This window comes from Armigeres subalbatus, chromosome 3 (genome assembly GCF_024139115.2).
Source record: "Armigeres subalbatus isolate Guangzhou_Male chromosome 3, GZ_Asu_2, whole genome shotgun sequence".
NCBI classification, from domain to species: Eukaryota; Metazoa; Arthropoda; class Insecta; order Diptera; family Culicidae; genus Armigeres; species Armigeres subalbatus.
The window spans coordinates 41,985,333-42,006,743 of NC_085141.1; the positions used below are offsets into that span (position 1 = coordinate 41,985,333).

The 21,411-nt window shown below is 40.8% G+C and overlaps 3 protein-coding genes across 6 annotated transcripts in view; 2 read left to right on the top strand and 1 right to left on the bottom strand.

The window, feature by feature from the left end:
- The window catches only part of LOC134227546 (zinc finger protein sens-like), a 555,365-nt gene that overhangs the window by 420,287 nt on the left and 113,667 nt on the right, over positions 1–21,411 (top strand). The window lies entirely within an intron of this gene.
- Positions 9,045–10,405, bottom strand: LOC134221598 (uncharacterized). The gene has a single exon (XM_062700786.1). The coding sequence runs from the start codon at positions 10,365–10,367 to the stop codon at positions 9,045–9,047; it is 1,323 nt and encodes a 440-aa protein (XP_062556770.1). The 5' UTR covers positions 10,368–10,405.
- The window catches only part of LOC134221599 (uncharacterized), a 30,718-nt gene continuing 28,295 nt past the window's right edge, over positions 18,989–21,411 (top strand). The window contains exon 1 of the mRNA XM_062700787.1: positions 18,989–19,028. Coding sequence (XP_062556771.1) covers positions 18,989–19,028 — 40 coding nt within the window. The remainder of the gene's footprint in view (positions 19,029–21,411) is intronic.

Here is a 21,411-nt window from a genome sequence, read left to right on the forward strand (position 1 = left end):
TCGGCCAAATGACATTCGGTTAGATGGGTTTCGGCCTAATGGCTTGTTCGGCTTACTGACTTGTTTGGCCTAGTGGCATTCGCCCAAATGGCTTTCGGCCGAATGGGTTTCGGCCAAATGACCCTTCCCCATTTTATATATTGATAATACTAAACAAAGTGATTTGCTTTTGACCCATTTTATCAATATTTTTTATGATTTATTAAAATCAACCAAATAAAATGAATATGCCAACATAGCTAAAGATTTTCTTGTATTACACCACACTTAAATTCCAATCAAAAAATCTAATTACAAAAAGCATACTGCCTTGAAATTTTAAAAGAAGGCATACTAATGGCATTCTTTTATTCAAGATACAATAATAAAACATTCATTCTCTTCACATACTGGAAAAATAGCGAATATAGTTATAAGCAAAAAAGGTGACGAGCGTTTTTCATTCGACTTAAGTCGTTTTCCAGTATTCTATCGAGTATCCATAATGCTAAAATATCTTGCTATTCTTGTACTTCCTCGAACGATAATTCGTTTTCGTGATCGAATCGAAAGTCGTAATGCCAAACATGCTCGTTTCGATAGAATTTTAATTTTTTGTATGCCTCATCCTGTATCCCTCACCCAGCATCGTCAATTGGAAGATGATGAGTTTGTTCTGTGCTGTGAACCAGGATGATAAATTTGATGATAATAATATGAATATCACAAAAAGGAGCTTGATGATTAGTCAAAATCTAATTATTTTCCCTCTGCCTTTGTGCGTAATAAATCACCGCCAATACCTTTTTAAATAATAATAAAAGTGACAAAATAAACGATTGCTCAACTATAACATGCATAAAAACTATTCATTTACTATCATTGCAATGAAACTCATATGCAAGTCTTTACAGCATGGGACAAATTGGCTTGATGTTTCTCCAAACCTTTCCCCATTTCATATTTATCATATGAGAAAAAGCAGTATGAAGCAGTATAAAGTTTAGAAATAGTTCAATACTTCTAGAACTACCATCGTTCTACCAGTTCAAACTCACTTCACCTTTTACTGCATGCGTCCCCTCGTGAATCTTCAATGACATATAGTCAACAATGAGATCACCAGGCCAATAAAGACTCGTAAAAATTATCAAACAATATCCCAAGTTTCTATGTTCAGTATCCTGTTCTCTATCGCCACTATCCATGTACTTCTTGGTGGTTTTTCGAGGTAATTTCTGGACACATTTTTCAGCATCGGCCGACCGAAAGAAAACGTCGTTCGTTCGTCGTCGTCGTCGTGGCTTGTAGCCAACAAAGAATCACATTTTATTGAAGCTTTTTTTCAATTGAATTTTGAATAAAATAATAAACATCAAATTTGAAATTTTTGAATCAAAAACTCAAAGGTGCAGCCCAATCGGGTTGTACGCAAAGGTGACGTAGGACTACGTAGCTATTCGAAATTGATAGTATTTGCCATAATAATTTGTGTCGTTTTATTAACATTGAGCAAACTGCTCGGAAGCCAACTGAATCAAGAAGTCGAATAGTTGTTCCCAGTTGGATCGACTTTGAGTCTCTAACCGTGGAATTAACATGACTCATTGGCCGCTGAAGCCACTCGACTGGCTTTCAGTCGGAGACATCACAATCCTTACTTTGCCACGAACGCTTACATCGCGGGCGAAGACCAAACGTTGCATATAAATATATTTGTGTTTGGTTTCACGCCACTTCTGATTCTGCTTATTTCTCCTTTATTTCGGCCATTTTTGAGGATGGTGTCCTCCAAAAAGGTCCTTATGCATACAAAAGAAGGTTGATCCGACTATCCGAAATAAACTTTCTTCAAAGTGCAAAACTCAATCGTGAATAGCAAATTTGATAGCGGGTCGGAGTGAGATGATGCAATAAATTTGAATGGATGGGATCACTAACAGCAACCAAGCTACCACGCCAAACCCGATGCCACCGAAACAGTCCATTTTCGCAATTAACTCTTTCTTTCCATAAAATGTTGGTCCTGAGAAGAACCAATTTTCTTTTCCCAATGCGCCTTCTGTCCAATAACTAACTGCATCCAATCGCTTGTCGACACCTTGCGTTGCAACTGTCCGACCGCCACTTGATGATTTTTCGCTAAGCCTCCAAAAGTTGAAATAAATTTTCAGCATTGCCACCCACTCAGTGCTGCTGTGTCCGCTCCGCTGCATTGAATGTCGAACCGCTCTCTGTGGAATCCCGATCAAAATGGCTCGCGCGCGCCGAACAGCAGCTTTCTTGTATTTAATAAATTAAGCCCCGCCCCTTTGTGATCTGATATGGGTATAAATATAATGTGCACTCATAACGATTAATGAAGGGGCGGGGCTAATGGAATTACTTTATTAGATATAAGAAAGCTGCTTTTCGGCGCGCGCGAGCCATTTCGATCGGGATTTCGCAGACAACGGACCGTTCGGAGAATTACGAATTCTAAGAATCCTATGAAATTTTCTCGATTCTGAATTTTGTTATGAGATGTAGTTTATCTTAGATGTGTATGGTTACGAAGAATAACAGCAGAAATTTCACTCAAGACGAAGTTTCTCCATATTACCAATTATTATCTCTTGCCATCTGCCTATCCGAGCGACGTTCACCGATGGGTGGTTGCTGTAGAAAGTTTCCACTGAGGTGGCGTCTTCATTGATTTTATACAAAAGAAGGTTGATCCGACTATCCGAAATAAACTTTCTTCAAAGTGCAAAACTCAATCGTAAATAGCGAATTTGATAGCGCGTCGGAGGGAGATGATGTAGTGAATTTGAATGGATGGAATCACTAACAACAACCAAACTACCACGCCCAACCCGATGCCACCGAAACAGTCCATTTTCGCAATTAACTCTTTCTTTTCGTAAAATGTTGGTCTTGAGAAGAACCAATTTTCTTTCCCCAATGTTCCTTTCCAACTAACTGACACCACAATTTGTAATAAATTTTCAGCATCGGCACTGGCGGTGCGGGATCGCCACAGTGCTATTTTTATGGTCAACCTTTTCTTCATATGAAATTCGGTTTCGTTGAGGTTGAATTATCTGCAGCAACACATCGAGCACCACCACCAATGCGGTGGATTTCCTTTGAAAATGTCATTAGCGCCTCCGTGATGCTGTGTCCGCTCCACTGCGATCGCTTTGATGCGTCTGCTCTGCGTAAAATCTTGTTCAAACTGAGGATTAGATCCAAACCCGCAAGTGATTGATTTTTGATGTCTGTGCTAGTGATGCATGTACGTGATTGGTTGGTTGACCTATTTCTAAACTTTTTATCAATTATCGATAATAAATAGTTAAAATTCAGTATTTTCATATAAATACAAAGAAGCGTTGACTCATCCTTGATCGAATGGTCCAAAAAAAATTTAAAATTCATCGAGAAACGGCTTAGATATTAAAGTTTAAAGTCTATCATATTTTCGTGACGGTCCCCGATTTTCTCAATCGTAAAGTGTACCCCAATATAGAAAACACAGACGTAGTCCTACGTCAAAAAATGATGAAAGCTATTTGATCGGGGCTCAGCGAAACTGCACCAAGCGTCTTTTTGACTGACTTGTGATACTTTGTGCGTAAAATGAAAACGGAAACCATTTCAAATTAATTCATTCGTACATTTGTTGGTAGATATCCTCAGTTATAGGGTGGAAGAATATCCGATACGATTCGTGATCAATTGGATCTGCTACACGAAAACTTGTTCAAGAAAATGGGTATTTTTTCATTGGCGCTTGGTGTTGTTTTGCTGAACCCCGACCATGTATTCTAGTTACAAAAAAGAAAGCGAAATTCCAAATGTAATTCTAATTGACTTCGCCTAAAAGAATAACAACGTTTCGAATTTCAATTGAATCTAATTCAAAATATCCACACAATGTTGGCCTTCTCGTCGGAATAGGAGAGATCTGCTGCCGGAGACTATGCGAGTCGTTCGCGATCGAAATGGGAGCTGAATGGCTCAAAGGCGCTGGAAATCGGTTATCAAAGTAGGCTACCGCCGGACACTAGCTCGAGTAGTTTGTAGTGCGTGAACTTACCGATCTCAGATCATCGGGGCACTATTGCACCCGAAGGTACCTTCATCCTATATCTTTTGATCGACTTCGGTCACCAGTTGTGGCGGACCATCGGTTGCACTCGCGTTTTCAAAAGCACATGATTTAAGTGCGTACGGAGTATTATTGTTAGGGGAGGCGGTTCGGTTATAGGTACCGTTCGGTTCTGGGCACCCCTATGTATCTTTTGACAGATAACAGATGCTGTCATTCTGACAACCGTCATTTGTTTGCTATAGTAGCATGATGTTTTGTGCTCAATAACTAACCGGATGGGCATCTCTACTTTGAACTAGGAACAAATCTTTTTTTTTTACAAAAAAAAACAACATGAAAGTTTTTTTTTGCCTTTTTCAAAGTGTCATATATTGAAGTGATTTAATTCAAAAAGTTAGTTCTAATGCGTATTTATACAGTAAATTTAATCTATTTTGAGGCTCAATGACGATTTCCATCAAAATTTAAGCAGGAAATTATGTTTTCTTCATATTCCAAAAAGGCTGTGAAATTCGGTTGTGGGCACCCTAATTGGTTCGATTATGGGCACCATCATTTTATTGATAAATCATTCAATATTGTTTTAGTTGTCCCTAAACTTATTTTTAATTACATTTTAATGCAGTTTTTATAATTATTTAGACATAATTGATTGAAATAATGAGTTTATTTAATATGTTTGTTCTTCGGGTATATCTAGTTATTATACACAAACTTTTTGGATCAAAGCGTTGACCGATTTACTTGCAACAAGTTGCATTCGACGGGGAATCCTTTCCCATTGTTTCCTATTTTTTTTTTATGTTTATTAAAGACTCTTTAAATATTATTCGAGTCTTGGTTGTTCAATTCACAGAGTTTGAGTAACTTAGGATCTAGATAATGTATATTTCATTCACTGGTCTCATCCGGTCCGCTGGCAGAACATCCATCCTATTATGATAAGATTTGACGCCTTGGGGACTGGTACCTAGTTCTCGATTACGGTGGCCAGCCGATCGTCAATGTGCTTAACTCTGTCTTCCTTTGATTAGAAGTATCCTATTTTCAGTGAGGTTTTGGTAAAACTGGTGGAACTTGATGAACTGAATTTTTCAACACTTCTACTGTTTTATATTAGGTTTTCCGTTGGGTAGTTGTGTGTCATATTTCATCTATCAGCGCGATTTCTTTGAGGAACGATAGCACTTTTTTTGCTTGGCGGCTGTCGTCGGCCAATGCCTCTCTCATGTTTGGTTGGAGCCCAATTTTTTCCCGAGCATCATCATATCCTGGACAGTTGACTATAATGTGTTTGACAGTAAGAATTTGGTTACATTTTGTGCAATTGGGTGGATCTGTTTTTTCTAGTAGATAGGCATGCGTTAATTGCGTATGGCCAATTCGTAGTCTGGTTAGTATAACGTCCTCTCTGCGATTTCCTGTTGCCTCTCTAAATGGTGTAGTGGTATTTTTGCATTCTCTTAATTTGTTATTTCTGGTTGATTCCCATTCCAATTGCCATTTGTTAATCATATTTCTTTTAATGATGGTTTTAATTTCCTTGTGATCAACTATTTTTTGCATAATGGTGTTAAGCTCGAGGGCTCGTTTGGCTTCAGTATCGGCCTTTTCATTCCCAGGAATGCCGATGTGGCTTGGGATCCAACAGAAGGTAATGGATGTTCTCTTATCGAATATGTCATTGTACAGTGTGGTTATTTCATCTTTGAGGGAAGATTTTATCTTTCTCTTTTCGATAGTTGTTATCACACTCAGAGAGTCGGTGCATATGATAAAAGCACCTACTCTATCTTGGTTTGATATCCACTTCAGAGCTTCAATTACCGCCATGGTTTCGACGCTGTAGATGCTAATTAAGTTATGGGTTCTTTTACGTATTACGTTTCCTTCCACAATTACACTAAAGCCGGTTCTGGAGTCTGTTTTTGATCCGTCAGTGTATAAAACTGTATGGAATCTGTATTTAGTACGCATTCGTTGAGCAAATAGTTGGCTTAAATCCAGATGATTGTTTCCGGTCTGGCTCGCGTGTAGAACTGTATTATCGACAAGTATTTGTTTTCTTTTCCATGGTGGAGTAGATGGTATGTAGAAAGGTTTACTTGCTGGGATGTTAGTTGCTAGTTCTTCAATGATTCGGCTACTTCTAGTTTTTATGGTGTTTGGTTCAGTAGTTGGTCCTTGATTCCAAAGTTCCCCTGAACTGTTGCTGCTGAGTTCTTCTGTTTCGCTGTTTGATGGTTGACGAGCATTGTTGGCTACCTTTGCTGCAAATATCGCTAGTTTTTGGTTCAAAAGAAATCTGATGTTTGGGATGCCTGCTTCGGCCTGGATGCTTATTATTGGGCTGGTATGGAATGCTCCTATGATAGTTCGTAGAGCGCTGTTGTGCAAACTTTCGAACCGTTTGATTACCGTGTCGCAAATTGAAGATATGATCGGGGCTGCATATAGTATTTTTTCAAGTACGGTTGCTTTATAGATTTTTATCAGGGATTGGCGGTCTCCACCCCATGATCTGGATGCGATGGATCTTATAAACTGGACTCTCTGGGAGCATACTGCTCTTGTTTCCTCGATGTGTGTTTTGTAGGTGAGGTGTTGATCTAATGTTACTCCTAGGCATTTGTGGCATGATTTTTCTGGTATAGGGACATTGTTCAATATAAGTCTTTGACTTGTTTGTTTTCTAGATCTCGGGTGTTTGAACGCTATAGTTACACATTTTTCGGTAGAGATTTTGAAGCCGGTGCGTTGTTCCCATGATTCAACCGATTTAAGCGCTGATTGTAATTTTTTTGTGAGATTTTTCCTGTTACCATCGGAGGCAAAAAGGACCACATCGTCGGCAAAGAGGAGTGCATTAACTTCGGCAGGAAGCTCTGCGCATATGGTGTCGATTGCAATTAGGAATAGCGTAACACTTATCACTGATCCTTGACATAGGCCATTTTCCATTATTGTTTCCTGTGACAGAGTATTGTTGGCTTTAACTTTGAAGGTCCTTCGTTCCAGGATTTTTTGGATGTATTTAACAAGATTGCCTCCTATTTTCCACTCACAGATTTTGTTTAGTACCAGCCTACGCCAAGTGGTGTCGTAAGCCTTTCTAATGTCGAGAAAGATTGCTTGTGTAAAGATCTTTTTGTGCATAGCTTCTCTAACTGCGGTGTCAAAGTGTGCTAGATAGTCCGATGTAGATTTCCCTTTACGGAATGCAAATTGGTGGTCGTTAAGTAGCCTACGTTCTTCAATTAGGTGCATTAGACGGTTATTCACCATTCTCTCAAGGATCTTACCAAGGCAACTATTTAGGTAGATTGGTCTGTAGTTTCCTGGACAACTTCTTTCTCCTTTTCCCTTGTTTATAGGAACCACTATGGATTTGGCCCAGCTTTCTGGGTATACGGAGCCTTCCCACAATCGGTTATATGTGTTAAGGAGCAGATGTTTGTACTCTATTGGCAGTTTGGTGATCATGGCATAGTGGATGCCATCTGGGCCTGGAGAAGATCCTTTAAGTCCTTCCATTGCTTCTTCAAGCTCGTTTCGGGAAAATACTGAGTTATATCCGGCTTCTTCTTCCTGGTTTATAAGTATCGGGGATTGTTCGATGTTATTTTTATATGCCAGAATGGCTGGAGAGTATTCCCTATCACTGGATATTTGTCCGAAGTGTGCAGCAAGACTATCAGCAATTCCTTTGTTGTTGGTTGTTTTTTTATTATTGAATTTGATTTCTCGGATACGTGGGCTTTTAAATTTTCCTTGAATTTTGCTGAAGTTTTTCCACATCTCCTTGGCCGGCGTGTGGACGTTGAATTTTTGGGCAAAGTCTTCCCAAGATTTCTTCTTGGCTTTTACGATAGTGTCTTGTGCTTTGATATTTGCATCTCGGAATTCTTGGGTATGTTGTGGATGTAGAGTTCCCTTTTTGTTTCTTTGCAAGCTTCTAAGAGCCTTTCTTCTTGCTTTAATGGCTGCTGCAACTTCTTTATTCCACCATGGCACCTGTTTACCTGTGATGGTTCCTTTTGTTTTTGGGATCGATTGCTCAGCAGCTCTGTTTATCTGCCTTGTTATTTCTTCGACTTGGTCAACAACGTTATCTATGTAAGTGATTTCAATCGTATTTTGGTATTTTTCCCAATCTGCTTCATCAATTTTCCACTTAGGGAGACGTTGTGTTTCCTGTAGTATTTGCGGCATCAATATAATTAGGGGTATGTGGTCACTTCCATAGGAGTCATCTGAAACGGTAAGTTCCAGAGTACCAGCTAGTACATCTGAACAACAACATATATCGATGCAGGATCCAATTCCTGTAGCACTATTCACATATGTGTTTTCACCATTGTTGAGCACTACAAGGTTTTCTTCGTCAATGATTGACTCTATAATTTTTCCTCGGCAACTGATTTCGTCTGAACCCCATAGTGGGTGATGTACATTAAAATCACCCATCACTATCATAGGTTTAGGAATTTGAGCGAGTAATTCAGAAATATCATCCTTTTGGATTTGGGTTCCGGGAGGGAGGTATACGTTTAGTATGTTAGCATTTATTGGTGCACCTACTTTTACGGCTACTGCTTCCAAATTTGTATTTAGGTCAATACTCTTGCTGTCTATGTCCTCTTTTACTGCCGTTATCACTCCACCAGCTGATCTGGCTAAACCAGGTCTTTGACGGTGGTATATTTTATACTTACTGATGTTAGCTTGCTGTTCTTTTTGGCACATTGTTTCCTGTAGACATACTACCAATGGGTTGATGGAAGCCATTAATAGTTTTAAGTCGGTTCTTCTTTTCCTTAATCCTCTGACATTCCATGAGACCGCAAAATTTTCGTTGTTTGCTGGACTGTTATTATTTTGTGCTATTTTTATATTATTTGGGATTGTTTTGACTACTTGTTAATCTTGGGTATGGTGTTGTGGTCTCGTTTAAGCTGAAATATTCTTACTACATATTATCGTCATGGTGGGTAGATCCTATGGATTGTTCTGAATCCGATTCAACAAACTCCATCTGTTCACATGGTTGCATTGATGTGTTTCCTTTTTTCTTCCTAGGTGGTGAGAGCAAGGTGTTATCCAGACTCCTTGTGTGTTTGGGGGCTATTTTTTGTTGGTATGATTTCAATAGGTTTTTGAGCTTGTTGCAATCTTCTTTGAGTTTTTCCGCCTCTTTTTCTGCAATTTTTCTTCTATATTTTTCTTCCTTGTATGCTTTGTGAACTGAGTCTAACGTCTCCTGCATTTCCTCAATTTTTGTTTGCATTTCCGTCACTTTTTTTTCATTTTCCTGGCAACATTTGATCAATTCTTCTTTGTATTGCATGAGCTTTGTCTCGAATTGTACTTCCATTTTAGCTTTCAAGGTGTCAGCATACATTTTCTTCTCTTCATTTAGCTCGTTGATTTTAGCTACGTAGGCTTTGTTTTCATTAGTAAGTTTTTTAACATCTTCTTCAACTGATGATATCACTGTATCTGAGTAAGCTGTTTTGCTCTCTGATTCAACAATGTTTCTGGCTTCCCAAAACGAAATGTTTCTGTCCACTTTCACTTTCGTAATAGATTTTTCTTTTTGCAGAACTGGGCACTCTTTGGAAAATGCACCATGCCCACCACCACAATTAATACATTTTGCTACGTTGCCACATTCTTCATGGTAGACTTCACTGCACCTACTGCACTTTTTATCCTTGACCGGGCAGCTAATGCTAGTATGTCCAAACTTGAGACACTTGAAACACCTTAGCGGGTTAGGGTACCATGGTCTTGTCTGCAAGAGGAGGTAACCCAATTTAAATTCTTTAGGTGGCCTGGTTCCTTTCACGGTTATCACGAAAATGCCGGTAGGAATTTTATTGTCCTCCGCGCCCTTCGTAATTTGCTTTACATTTAACACGCCTTGATCTGACAACATGTCTCGAATTGCGTCGTCCGTATCGTTTTTCACATCTCGGCAGAACACTACCACTTTGCAGGAGTTCAATGATTTATGTTCATAAATCTTCACCGTAATTCCGTCCACTAGTTTTTCAATTTTAGCCAGGTTTTTGGCCTGACTTTCATTCCTCACTGTTACAAATATTTTTCCTTCTCTCGTTTTTTTAGCCGCAATTATTGTCCCACAGTGGCTCTGGATTGTTTTCTCCACTAATACTGGGGACACTCCATGGAAGCTTTTCCCCTCCTCCATCCTTTCCATTACCATAATTTTTTCCCCGGCTACACCGCCGGGGTTTTCCCCCATACGGGGGAAATTAGAACTGTTCATCAAATAAGCTCTGCTCGTTGGTTGGTTTTTAATTTGCACTCTTGGTAGACACTTGCGTTGCTTATTCGCGTTACCGATTTAGTGGGGTAATCACTTTTACCCGAAAGACCGGGGGCGTAATTGGACACCTCTCAATGAATTAACTGCGATCGACCGATTGCGCCGATGCGACTTAACTCGACCGTAGTAAAACACGGAATGCGGTTTCCTATTGAAAATTGTTCAGATCGGACTATGGGATCAAAATTTATGGCAAAAATATTACTTTTTGTAATGAACGAGAAAGACACTGTTGCCGGTAGGGTGATCAATCAGGATTTTTTGACTGTGATGCGTGCCAATAAAACGTAAATCACTGAAAAATTGAAACCCTTTTACCTAAAGTAATGCACCGAGGAAGGCATTAACACTGCTAGGTAGATTGATTTGAGTTTTTTAGTGTCTCCTGGCTATTAGAATGAGTAAACTATTCCTTGTCTTTAAATCGGGGTGGTTTTTATAATTGCTTCTTTATTTTTAGCTAAGTTTTCAAGGGTGCCCACAACCGAACCACAAAATCGAAATGTCCGAAAATGTCATATTTTCTAAATCGTCAATTTTTTTTTTTTTCAAATCGATGAAACCATACTAATTTCTTCGCTAGTAGTAAGGTTACACGTCTAGCTTTCCATTGTTATACAAATGTCGGCAAAAAATCAACCAGGGCCAAAGATATGGACCAAACACAAAAGGGTGCCTACAACCGAACCCCCTCCCCAACTATTCTGGGTTCGAGTCCCGGTGTGTCCATATAATTTTGTCATTGATGACGAATGAAACGAATGAACGGATTTTCATCTAATAGGCAAGATTTTTGTTTATTTTCCAAGGCTAACTCTGGAGAAAAGATGATCCTCAACATAAACAAAAAAAAAAAGATTCTCTCTTGGCCCAAAAATACGCTTGCTTTGGTCTCATTGGAACGAAAAGTCGAAACCCTACTCTTGAGTATTCCTTTTAGCTATGTAAGTTTCCTTTTAACCTGCGCTTAATGGAGAATCGAAATAATCAGTAATCAGTAGTGAAAAAATAAATTTCCCATGCAAACTTGAAACGTCTTGTGCTAAATCAATTTTTATCCAAATTAGCTCAAATTTTCGGAGGACACTCAGCACATACTACACAATCAGATGTGCGTTGTGGAACGAAATCGATTTTTTGAATCACATCACCCTAATGCACATTCGAGCATTGCGAGCAAAGGCGTAGGATTGCTAATCCGGAGATGGCGAATTCGATTCTCGCTCCGGCCTAGGATGTTTTCGGGCTAGAAACTTTCCCGACTCCCTGGGCATAGGGTATCCATTGTACATGCCACACAAGATACATACTCATGCAATGGTGGGCATAGAAAAGCTTTCAATTAATAACTGAGAAAATGCTAATAGAATACCAAGTTGAAAAGCAGGCCAAGTTCCAGTTGGAATGTAGTGCCATTGAAAAAGAAGAATGGACTGGACATTGACTCACCTTCTGGTCCATGTTTGCTGACTACATAACCCTAATTGGGTCATGTAATCCGTATTTGTTGTTTCTGGCATCAAGTCTTACAAATTAAATTTGTTTTACCAGGATCTCAACAAATCTTTAAACTTTTACCGAGATTCGCACCGCCGAGCCCTGGCAGACATATATTTTTTGCTAAGATTTCTGCCAAAGGTGCTGAAAATCAACAAATAATTTGCCAAAAATCAGCTAACAGACGTCATTTTTGCCGTGATATCAGTTTTTATTTTGCTGGGCAGACGGCTGTGCGGATTTTTTGTCGAGCTGCAGAAATAAAAACTGAGTGTGTATAGGAACTCTCGTTGTAGAAGGAACGGCACCGGAGCATATAGGCCCTGCTGAAACAAGATGAGACGAATCGATCTCTCCTAACAGTATTTTTGCAAAGAATACAGCTGCGCATTTTGGATGCGCATTTCCTTCTTTGCTCAAGGATTTCTATCTATAGCGATCGTCATATCGTGGCAAATTCTGACGTATTTGTGTTGAATTTCTTAGATCCTTGCGATCCAAGTAGATTGCTACGGGCACCATATAACGACATTCGATTCGCGTATTGACCTCACTAAGGCACAGCACAGAGATCGAAGGCATAGGAGATCAATTCTTTAGTTATTTTGAAAATAAGCTGCCGGTTGGCTCTAGAAGAACAAGGGGAACTTATGCTGTCTAGAGGAACATGGAGAAGAAAGATTTGTATAAGTTTGAGATTCAAAAATTTTTTTTGAGAATCAAGAAAAAAAATGTTGAAGATAGATAGGAGAAAAATCTATTTCGAAACGATTTAATACTCTTTCAAAATATATAATGCATGATGTGGATTGGGTCAAAAAAAATCTGGCTATTTAAACAATTTCGAAAAAACTTGATTTTTACGACTTAATTGAAACCAAATTTTTATTATATCACAACAGGCTGTCGGTGTAATGAAATTATGAACGGTGGCGTGCCTATCAGAAAACCTACCAAAGAAAAATGAGATTGGAGCAACTCATGAGAAATTAGCAAAACAGGGAGCAACTGTAATAATTCTGGAGCCGTATTGTGGGATATGAATCAAGGTTCATCCGAATGGAATGCATTGGAATTATTTCGTAACAAAAATAATCGGCCAAGAAATTTGGTTTTTACAGCAGTTTTAATATTTGAACACACAAGCTAAAAAAATTATCCTCGTAGCAGTGATGATGCCTTTCTCGTGCATTACAAAATATATTGAAAAAATCACATTAGAAAGATCAAAAAAGCTGATCACATTTTTCGATCATTATGCATGTTTTTGCATTTTGTGACAAAATTTTTAAAAAAATCGGGTTTGAAATTTTTTACGCAGGATTACGTCTTTCGGGAAGATAGGGGGGGAGGTCATTCTGCGGATTCAAATTTGTGACCGTCACGAAAAGTGATCAGGAAGTATGGGCTAATAACTTAGCCGTCTTCCAACCGATTTTGGAGATTTTGGTAGCAATCGAGCGACGAACTCTTTAAGATTTTGCCCAACTAATAAAAACAATGGATTAAAAGCGTTAAACTATTGAAAAGTTGATTTTTTCCAGGTAGTGGTAAAATTTCCTCATTTATAGTAAATTGCCTATATTTCGATTATCAACCATCCGGCGAGATCATGCGAAAAATGTTGATCGAATCCCGCATTTACTATACTGCCGTCCCAAGCATATCTGTCCCATGGCGATTTTTATCATTTTTGAGTTTTATGCACCAAACGTTCTAAATTAATGTATATTTTATTGTGAACAAATAAATACATATAGTTTGTTCGAAAACTTGGCGAAAAAATATCGGGTCATTTTGTCCCATTGTAGAATTTCCAAGCATAACTGTTCCATTGAAACAAATTTCATACAACATGTATTAGATTACTTCGAAGAGGCCAATTTTCATTATCAAATCATTCAGTGGAAGAATATGGGTTGTGGTATAGTTTCAATGGGTTAAAAGGTTAAACCACCTTAAAAAACACCTAACGCATCTAATTTGAAACAGGTTATTATCCAGACCCAACTAAACTTTTGCTAAGCGCAAAGTAATCTGATGATACTCTAGCACTGGGACAAATATGCTTGGAATTATCAATTTTGTCTTCAATTTCGCAGCATAAATGTCCCACTGAATAAATTCCACTAAAAAAACAGTGTTTATCTTTTGAAACATTAGAAATATAGAATTTTCATCGATATATGTAGGGGTGGTGGGGGTAAATTGGACACCCTAAGAACTGCTGCTGATTATCAAGTGGCTATCAAGAACTTGCATTGTTCAATGCAGGTGTGTCGAAGCTTATCTTATTGGTTAACAAAGCCTGTTGTGAAAAAAAATTGAAAAAATATTTAAATATGTTGTTTTGATCATTTAAAATTAGTCCAAAATAGTTCAATTTTATTTTGGGCGGGGTAAAATGGTCAGGCGGTGGGGTAAAGTGAACAATATTGTAAATAAAGCAAATAAGTCGATCAAAATATTTTAAACCAAATACATATTCTCAATAATATTCAAAATGTTACCTGGCAGGTATAAACCCTTCGTTTTATCACAGACAAGCAGACGTACCGGGCTTGGTCAAAATGATAGGGCGGGATTTTTTTTTAATATACAATTCATCACTGCTCAGTGAAATATTACCAGGTTCCTTTGGTTTTGGCATGGTTTGTCAGGGAATTTATCTAGTTTTGAAAAATGGGTTAAAAATCATGTTCTGGTCGCAGGAGAAATTCCGGATTATTTGAGGGCATGTCAGAACTGCTAGATTTTGTGCGCCTATATTATTAAAATGGATGAAATGTTGGACCTTGCTATTCTCTTTTACAGAAACTAGAGCTTTTACTGATTTGATTGATATATGGGTATCACAGATCGGATGACAATCATCTGAGATATGGATGTTTCCATGAACGAGATGCGTTGTATGGAAATATTCGCTCAGGAATGTAGAAATTGTGCGAAAATGTGTGTTCATTCATTTCATTCATCATTTATTTAGTCTACATCTATACAGATAACACTGAATCAACAATTTGACGCCACAATACACGGTTCGAGGCCGCATCTCTCCATCCTCGAATACGCCCCACGCTCGCCAAGTCGTTCTGCACCTGGTCTGCCCATCTCGCTCGCTGCGCTCCACGTCGTCTCGTACCTGCCGGATCGGAAGCGAACACCATCTTTGCAGGGTTGCTGTCCGGCATTCTTGCAACATGCCCTGCCCATCGTACCCTTCCGGCTTTAGCTACCTTCTGGATACTGGGTTCGCCGTAGAGCTGGGCGAGCTCATGGTTCATTCTTCGCCGCCACACACCGTCTTCTTGTACACCGCCAAAGATGGTCCTAAGCACCCGTCTGTCGAATACTCCGAGTGCTTGCAAGTCCTCCTCGAGCATTGTCCATGTTTCATGTCCGTAGAGGACTACCGGTCTTATTAACGTCTTGTACATGACACATTTGGTGCGGTGGCGAATCTTTTCGACCGCAGTTTCTTCTGGAGCCCGTAGTAGGCCCGACTTCCACAGATGATGCGCCTTCGTATTTCACGACTAACGTTGTTGTCAGCCGTTAGCAAGGATCCGAGGTAGACGAATTCCTCGACCACCTCGAAGGTATCCCCGTCTATCGTAACACTGCTTCCCAGGCGGGCCCTGTCGCGCTCGGTTCCGCCCACAAGCATGTACTTTGTCTTTGACGCATTCACCACCAGTCCAACTTTTGTTGCTTCACGTTTCAGGCGGTGTACAGTTCTGCCACCTTTGCAAATGTTCGGCCGACAATGTCCATGTCATCCGCGAAGCAAATAAATTGACTGGATCTGTTGAAAATCGTTCCCCGGCTGTTACACCCGGCTCTCCGCATGACACCTTCTAGCGCAATGTTGAACAACAGGCACGAAAGTCCATCACCTTGTCTTAATCCCCGGCGCGATTCGAACGAACTGGAGTGTTCGCCCGAGATCTTCACACAGTTTTGCACACCATCCACCGTTGCTTTGATCAGTCTGGTAAGCTTCGCAGGGAAGCTGTTCTCGTCCATAATTTTCCATAGCTCTAAGCGGTCTATACTGTCGTATGCCGCCTTGAAATCAACGAACAGATGGTGCGTTGGGACCCGGTATTCACGGCATTTTTGAAGGATTTGCCGTACAGTAAAGATCTGGTCCGTTGTCGAGCGGCCGTCAACGAAGCCGGCTTGATAACTTCCCACGAACTCGTTCACTAATGGTGACAGACGACGGAAGATGATCTGGGATATCACTTTGTAGGCGGCATTAAGGATGGTGATCACTCGAAAGTTCTCACACTCCAGTTTGTCACCTTTCTTGTAGATGGGGCATATAACCCCTTCCTTCCACTCCTCCGGTAGCTGTTCGTTTTCCCAGATTCTGACTATCAGTTTGTGCAGGCAAGTGGCCAGCTTTTCCGGGCCCATCTTGATGAGCTCAGCTCCGATACCATCCTTACCAGCTGCTTTATTGGTCTTTAGCTGTTGAATGGCCTCCTTAACTTCCCTCAAGGTGGGGGCTGGTTGGCTTCCATCGTCCGCTGAACTGACGTAGTCATCTCCTCCGCTGCCTTGACTTTCATTGCCTGTACTCTCAGCGCCATTCAGATGTTCCTCGTAGTGCTGCTTCCACCTTTCGATCACCACACGTTCGTCCGTCAAGATGCTCCCATCCTTATCCCGGCACATTTCGGCTCGCGGCACGAAGCCTTTGCGGGATGCGTTGAGCTTCTGATAGAACTTGCGTGTATCTTGAGAACGGCACAGCTGTTCCATCTCCTCGCACTCCGCTTCTTCCAGGCGGCGTTTCTTCTGAAAAAGGCGGGTCTGCTGTCTCCGCTTCCGTCTATAACGTTCCACGTTCTGCCGGGTACCTTGCTGCAGCGCGACCGCCCGCGCTGCGTCCTTCTCCTCCTGAATCTGTCTGCACTCTTCGTCGAACCAATCGTTCCGTCGACTTCGACCCATATACCCGACGTTGTTCTCCGCTGCGTTGTTGATGGCTGCTTTGACTGAATTCCAGCAGTCCTCAAGAGGGGCCCCATCGAGCTCACCCTCTTCCGGTAACGCTGCCTCGAGATGCTGCGCGTATGCAGTGGCGACATCAGGTTGCTTCAGTCGCTCTAGGTCGTACCGCGGCGGTCGTCGGTACCGAACATTGTTGATGACGGATAGTTTTGGGCGCAGTTTAACCATCACCAGATAGTGGTCAGAGTCGATGTTAGCGCCACGATATGTCCTGACGTCGATAATGTCGGAGAAGTGCCGTCCATCAATCAGAACGTGGTCGATTTGTGATTCTGTCTGCAGTGGTGATCTCCAGGTGTACCGATACGGGAGGCTGTGTTGGAAGTTGGTGCTGCGATTGGGCATATTCTTGGAGGCGGCGAAATCAATTAGTCGTAGGCCGTTTTCGTTCGTCAGCCGGTGAGCGCTGAACTTTCCAATAGTCGGTCTAAACTCCTCCTCTTGGCCAACCTGAGCGTTCAAATCTCCTATGATGATTTTGACGTCGTGGCTTGGGCAGCTGTCGTACTCACGTTCCAGCTGCGCGTAGAATGCGTCCTTATCATCATCAGTGCTTCCGGAGTGTGGGCTATGGACGTTGATTATGCTAAAGTTGAAGAACCGGCCTTTGATCCTCAACCTGCACATTCTTTCATTGATCGGCCACCATCCGATCACGCGCCTTTGCATATCGCCCATCACTATGAAAGCTGTTCCCAGCTCGTGTGTGTTGCCGCAGCTCTGGTAGATGGTATGATTACCTCTAAACGTTCGCACCATTGATCCCTTCCAACAAACCTCCTGCAGCGCTACGATGCCGAATCCACGGTCCTTGAGCACATCGGCGAGTATGCGTGTGCTCCCGATGAAGTTGAGAGATTTGCAGTTCCACGAACCGAGTTTCCAATCGCTAGTCTCTTTTCGTCGCAGTGGTCTTCGCCGATGGTTCCGGTCCGTACTCTCTTGTTGATTGTTCGTTGCTTATGATTTTTTAAAGGCTGGCTTGCAGGGCCTGAAACCAAACCCCCTAAATTTCCGGAGGACCATTCCTCCTTATTTCCGGTGGACCATGGTGTGAAACTGTACCTCGCTGGCACTCGGACGATGATCAGCCGCCCCTAACATGGAGAACAGACGCTGTTGTGAGCCGATCCTGACATGGAGAACAGACGGTCAATAAGATTTGCACCTCCGGAGAGGAGCAAACCCCCCCTTCCCTGTCAGCATACGACCATAGTTCCCACCGGGGTTGGTTACCCGATCTTCCCTAAGGTTGCTCGTATCCCGGCCAGCACCGCGGGGAGGTAGGGATAGGAGTTGCTGGGTAAGAGGCTAAGGACCGCGAGATGGGGTCTATTTTATTCCTTCAGGTACGGGAAGTACCAATGGTACGCTTTACCCAGCATTTGCCGTGCCGCGAAAATGTGTGTGTGGAGCGTAAATGACCAGATCCCTCTTTCTTCACCCCTGATTGATTATGCCACTATCAACCGAACCGCTTAAGGTTGAAATTTGAGCTAGTGTATCTCCATTTCTCTGTCAGAACATTGCTCACTTTACCCCCAGGCGACATGACCAATTTACCCCCATAGCTACATGTTTTTCAAATAACACCTAAACTAAGAAAAAAGTTAAAAAACTATCTTACATCAACCAGTTCCGCTTCATAACAAGAAAAATGAACGATGTGAACGATATTTTGGTTTAGAACTACCAACTCCGAGTTCTCATGGCTTAAATGCAACAGTGCCGAAATTACATCAAACAAGCATTTTGCGAAAGTGCGCAGAATTTTGCTAAAATCTAGCTGTTTAATAGATATTTCATGATTAGAAATAGCTCGGAGAGCATGAAATGCTTAATTTATGGTGTAGCATCGAAAATTATACGATAAATCCATAAATAGGGGATAAACAAGCAGTTACCCACTTTACCCCGCCTGTTCACTTTACCCTCGCTACCCCTACGTTTATTAATCAAAATTTCATGGGGCAATTTAGCTACAAACTGAAAAATATGTTTCCAACTTCAATCGCATTTTTCTCAGTTGCATATTTTTCGACATGGGACAGATATGCTTGACACGGCAGAATAGCACTACACGTAAGTCTACGTTGAGTTTGCGGTCGTGTCTCTGATACGACATTGAACTTTTTTCCCTTAAAAAAAAACAATAATTTTTCAATTAATTGCATATTATTCGGCAACTCGGCCGTACGAAAACCATTTTTTTGTTAAATATCTTGGCTGTGCATATGCACAGCATATGTTTCGAAATGGACAAATTGATATGAAATTTGCGGAAAGAATCCACGTGTCTTGGAGGGACTCGAACCCTCAACCTCCTACTCTCTAGATAGGCGTGATAACCCCTACACAACAAGACCACTTAAAGGTCACGTTTGCGGAAAAGCCATCAGAATCCGAGTACCAACCTCCACCGCGGTTAGCTCTCTTTTTTGCAAATTGAATATCTTTCGGATGCTTGATTTGTCCAATCTCCACATGTGCTTTACTATTGTATACCCACAGCCAAGCGAGTGCACATTGTTTATTAAACGAGAGGATCGCACTCCATGCCGCCCAGTAACTGTCTGGGCGGGACGGTATAGAATGCGAATTCAATCGCACTCTGCTGTGCCAAAGGCTTGCTTGGCTAAAGCATTTGATGAGTTTGATTGCCTTAACGTAAGCGGTCGCGTGTACTCAGACGACTAATGACGGTGAAAGACCGACACTTGATTACAATTAATTGCATATTATTCGGCAACTCGGCCGTACGAAAACCATTTTTTTGTTAAATATATTGGCTGTGCATATGCACAGCATATGTTTCGAAATGGACAAATTGATATGAAATTTGCGAAAAAGAATCCACGTGTCTTGGAGGGACTCGAACCCTCAACCTCCTACTCTCTAGATAGGCGTGATAACCCCTACACAACAAGACCACTTAAAGGTCACGTTTGCGGAAAAGCTTTAAAGCGCATGTGGAGATTGGACAAATCAAGCATCCGAAAGATATTCAATTTGCAAAAAAGAGAGCTAACCGCGGTGGAGGTTGGTACTCGGATTCTGATGGCTTTTCCGCAAACGTGACCTTTAAGTGGTCTTGTTGTGTAGGGGTTATCACGCCTATCTAGAGAGTAGGAGGTTGAGGGTTCGAGTCCCTCCAAGACACGTGGATTCTTTTTCGCAAATTTCATATCAATTTGTCCATTTCGAAACATATGCTGTGCATATGCACAGCCAAGATATTTAACAAAAAAATGGTTTTCGTACGGCCGAGTTGCCGAATAATATGCAATTAATAATAATTTTTCAATTATTCCGAAATGCAATGTTCGATCGGGCCAGTTTTAAATGGTAAATAATGGGAGTATATTCCACGTCGAATGCAACTTGTTGCGAGTAAATCGGATAATGCAAATTTTCAAAAAGAGTGTCTACACACACACACACATACATACACACATACAGACAGCACTTCAGTTCGTCGAACTGACTCGATCGGTATAACACTATGGTTCTTCGGGCCTTCTATCAAAAGTACTTTTTTGCAATTCCTGATCATAATACCTGGTTTACAGTTGTCATTTGAGTGATAAAACGGCCTACTTTTCCATACCAACAGAATGGGTGCTTTAATGACCATTATACAACTCAAATGGGTTGCATAATATTCATTATAGCACTCATTTGGGTGCTATAATGAAAAACCTACATTGGGACAGTAGTTACATGACTACATTTAGCTGAATTAGTTTGGGTGAGTGTTTAAATAGTGTACTCTAAGCGTCTCGTAATAAATGAAATGGTTTGTTGGACATAACATCACAATTTTCCAAAGTCAATTGCATCCATCGCTTCATAACTTTTCAAGCTATGCAATTTGACACGATAAGATGGAATTTTATTGTTCTCTGCCGCAACATAATTTATTGGCATGAATGATCATGTGGAGTGAATTCGATTGTACAATTTTGGTATAGATTTATAATATTAAAGCCCATTTTTCGTCATTGCAAAAAATAGCGTGTGCAACTCGTTGCAAAACTCGATTTTTTCAGCACTCGTAGTATTTATCCAACTCGGCAAGCCGTACAACTCGTGCTGAAAAAATCATCTTTTTGTAACTAGTTGCACAAACTACTATTTTGGAGCAATCATATAGCCTTTCGGTACAACTTTGTTGTACGAAGAAGGCAAAAATATAAATATTTACGTTCCTTGTCTGGGATGACGATGATGGCATTGAATATTCGATCAACAACAATTTGATCACTAGCCATAATGATAAGTATCTGGTGTTCTAAACATCTCCGGGTTTTACACTGGCCAGTCACAGCTTCAGCAAGGAAATTTGTAATAATTATAATTTTAGATTGTAATTAAACTATCACTTTTTAAGACAAAATGTCTTCATATTACTTACGATACGGTAATCGCAATAAAAAATAATGTAGCTTGATTGTGCAGAAGTTTA

Coding starts and splice junctions, on each gene's coding strand:
- LOC134221598 (XM_062700786.1), bottom strand. CDS start 10,367: ATGAACAGTTCTAATTTCCCCCGTATGGGGGAAAACCCCGGCGGTGTA.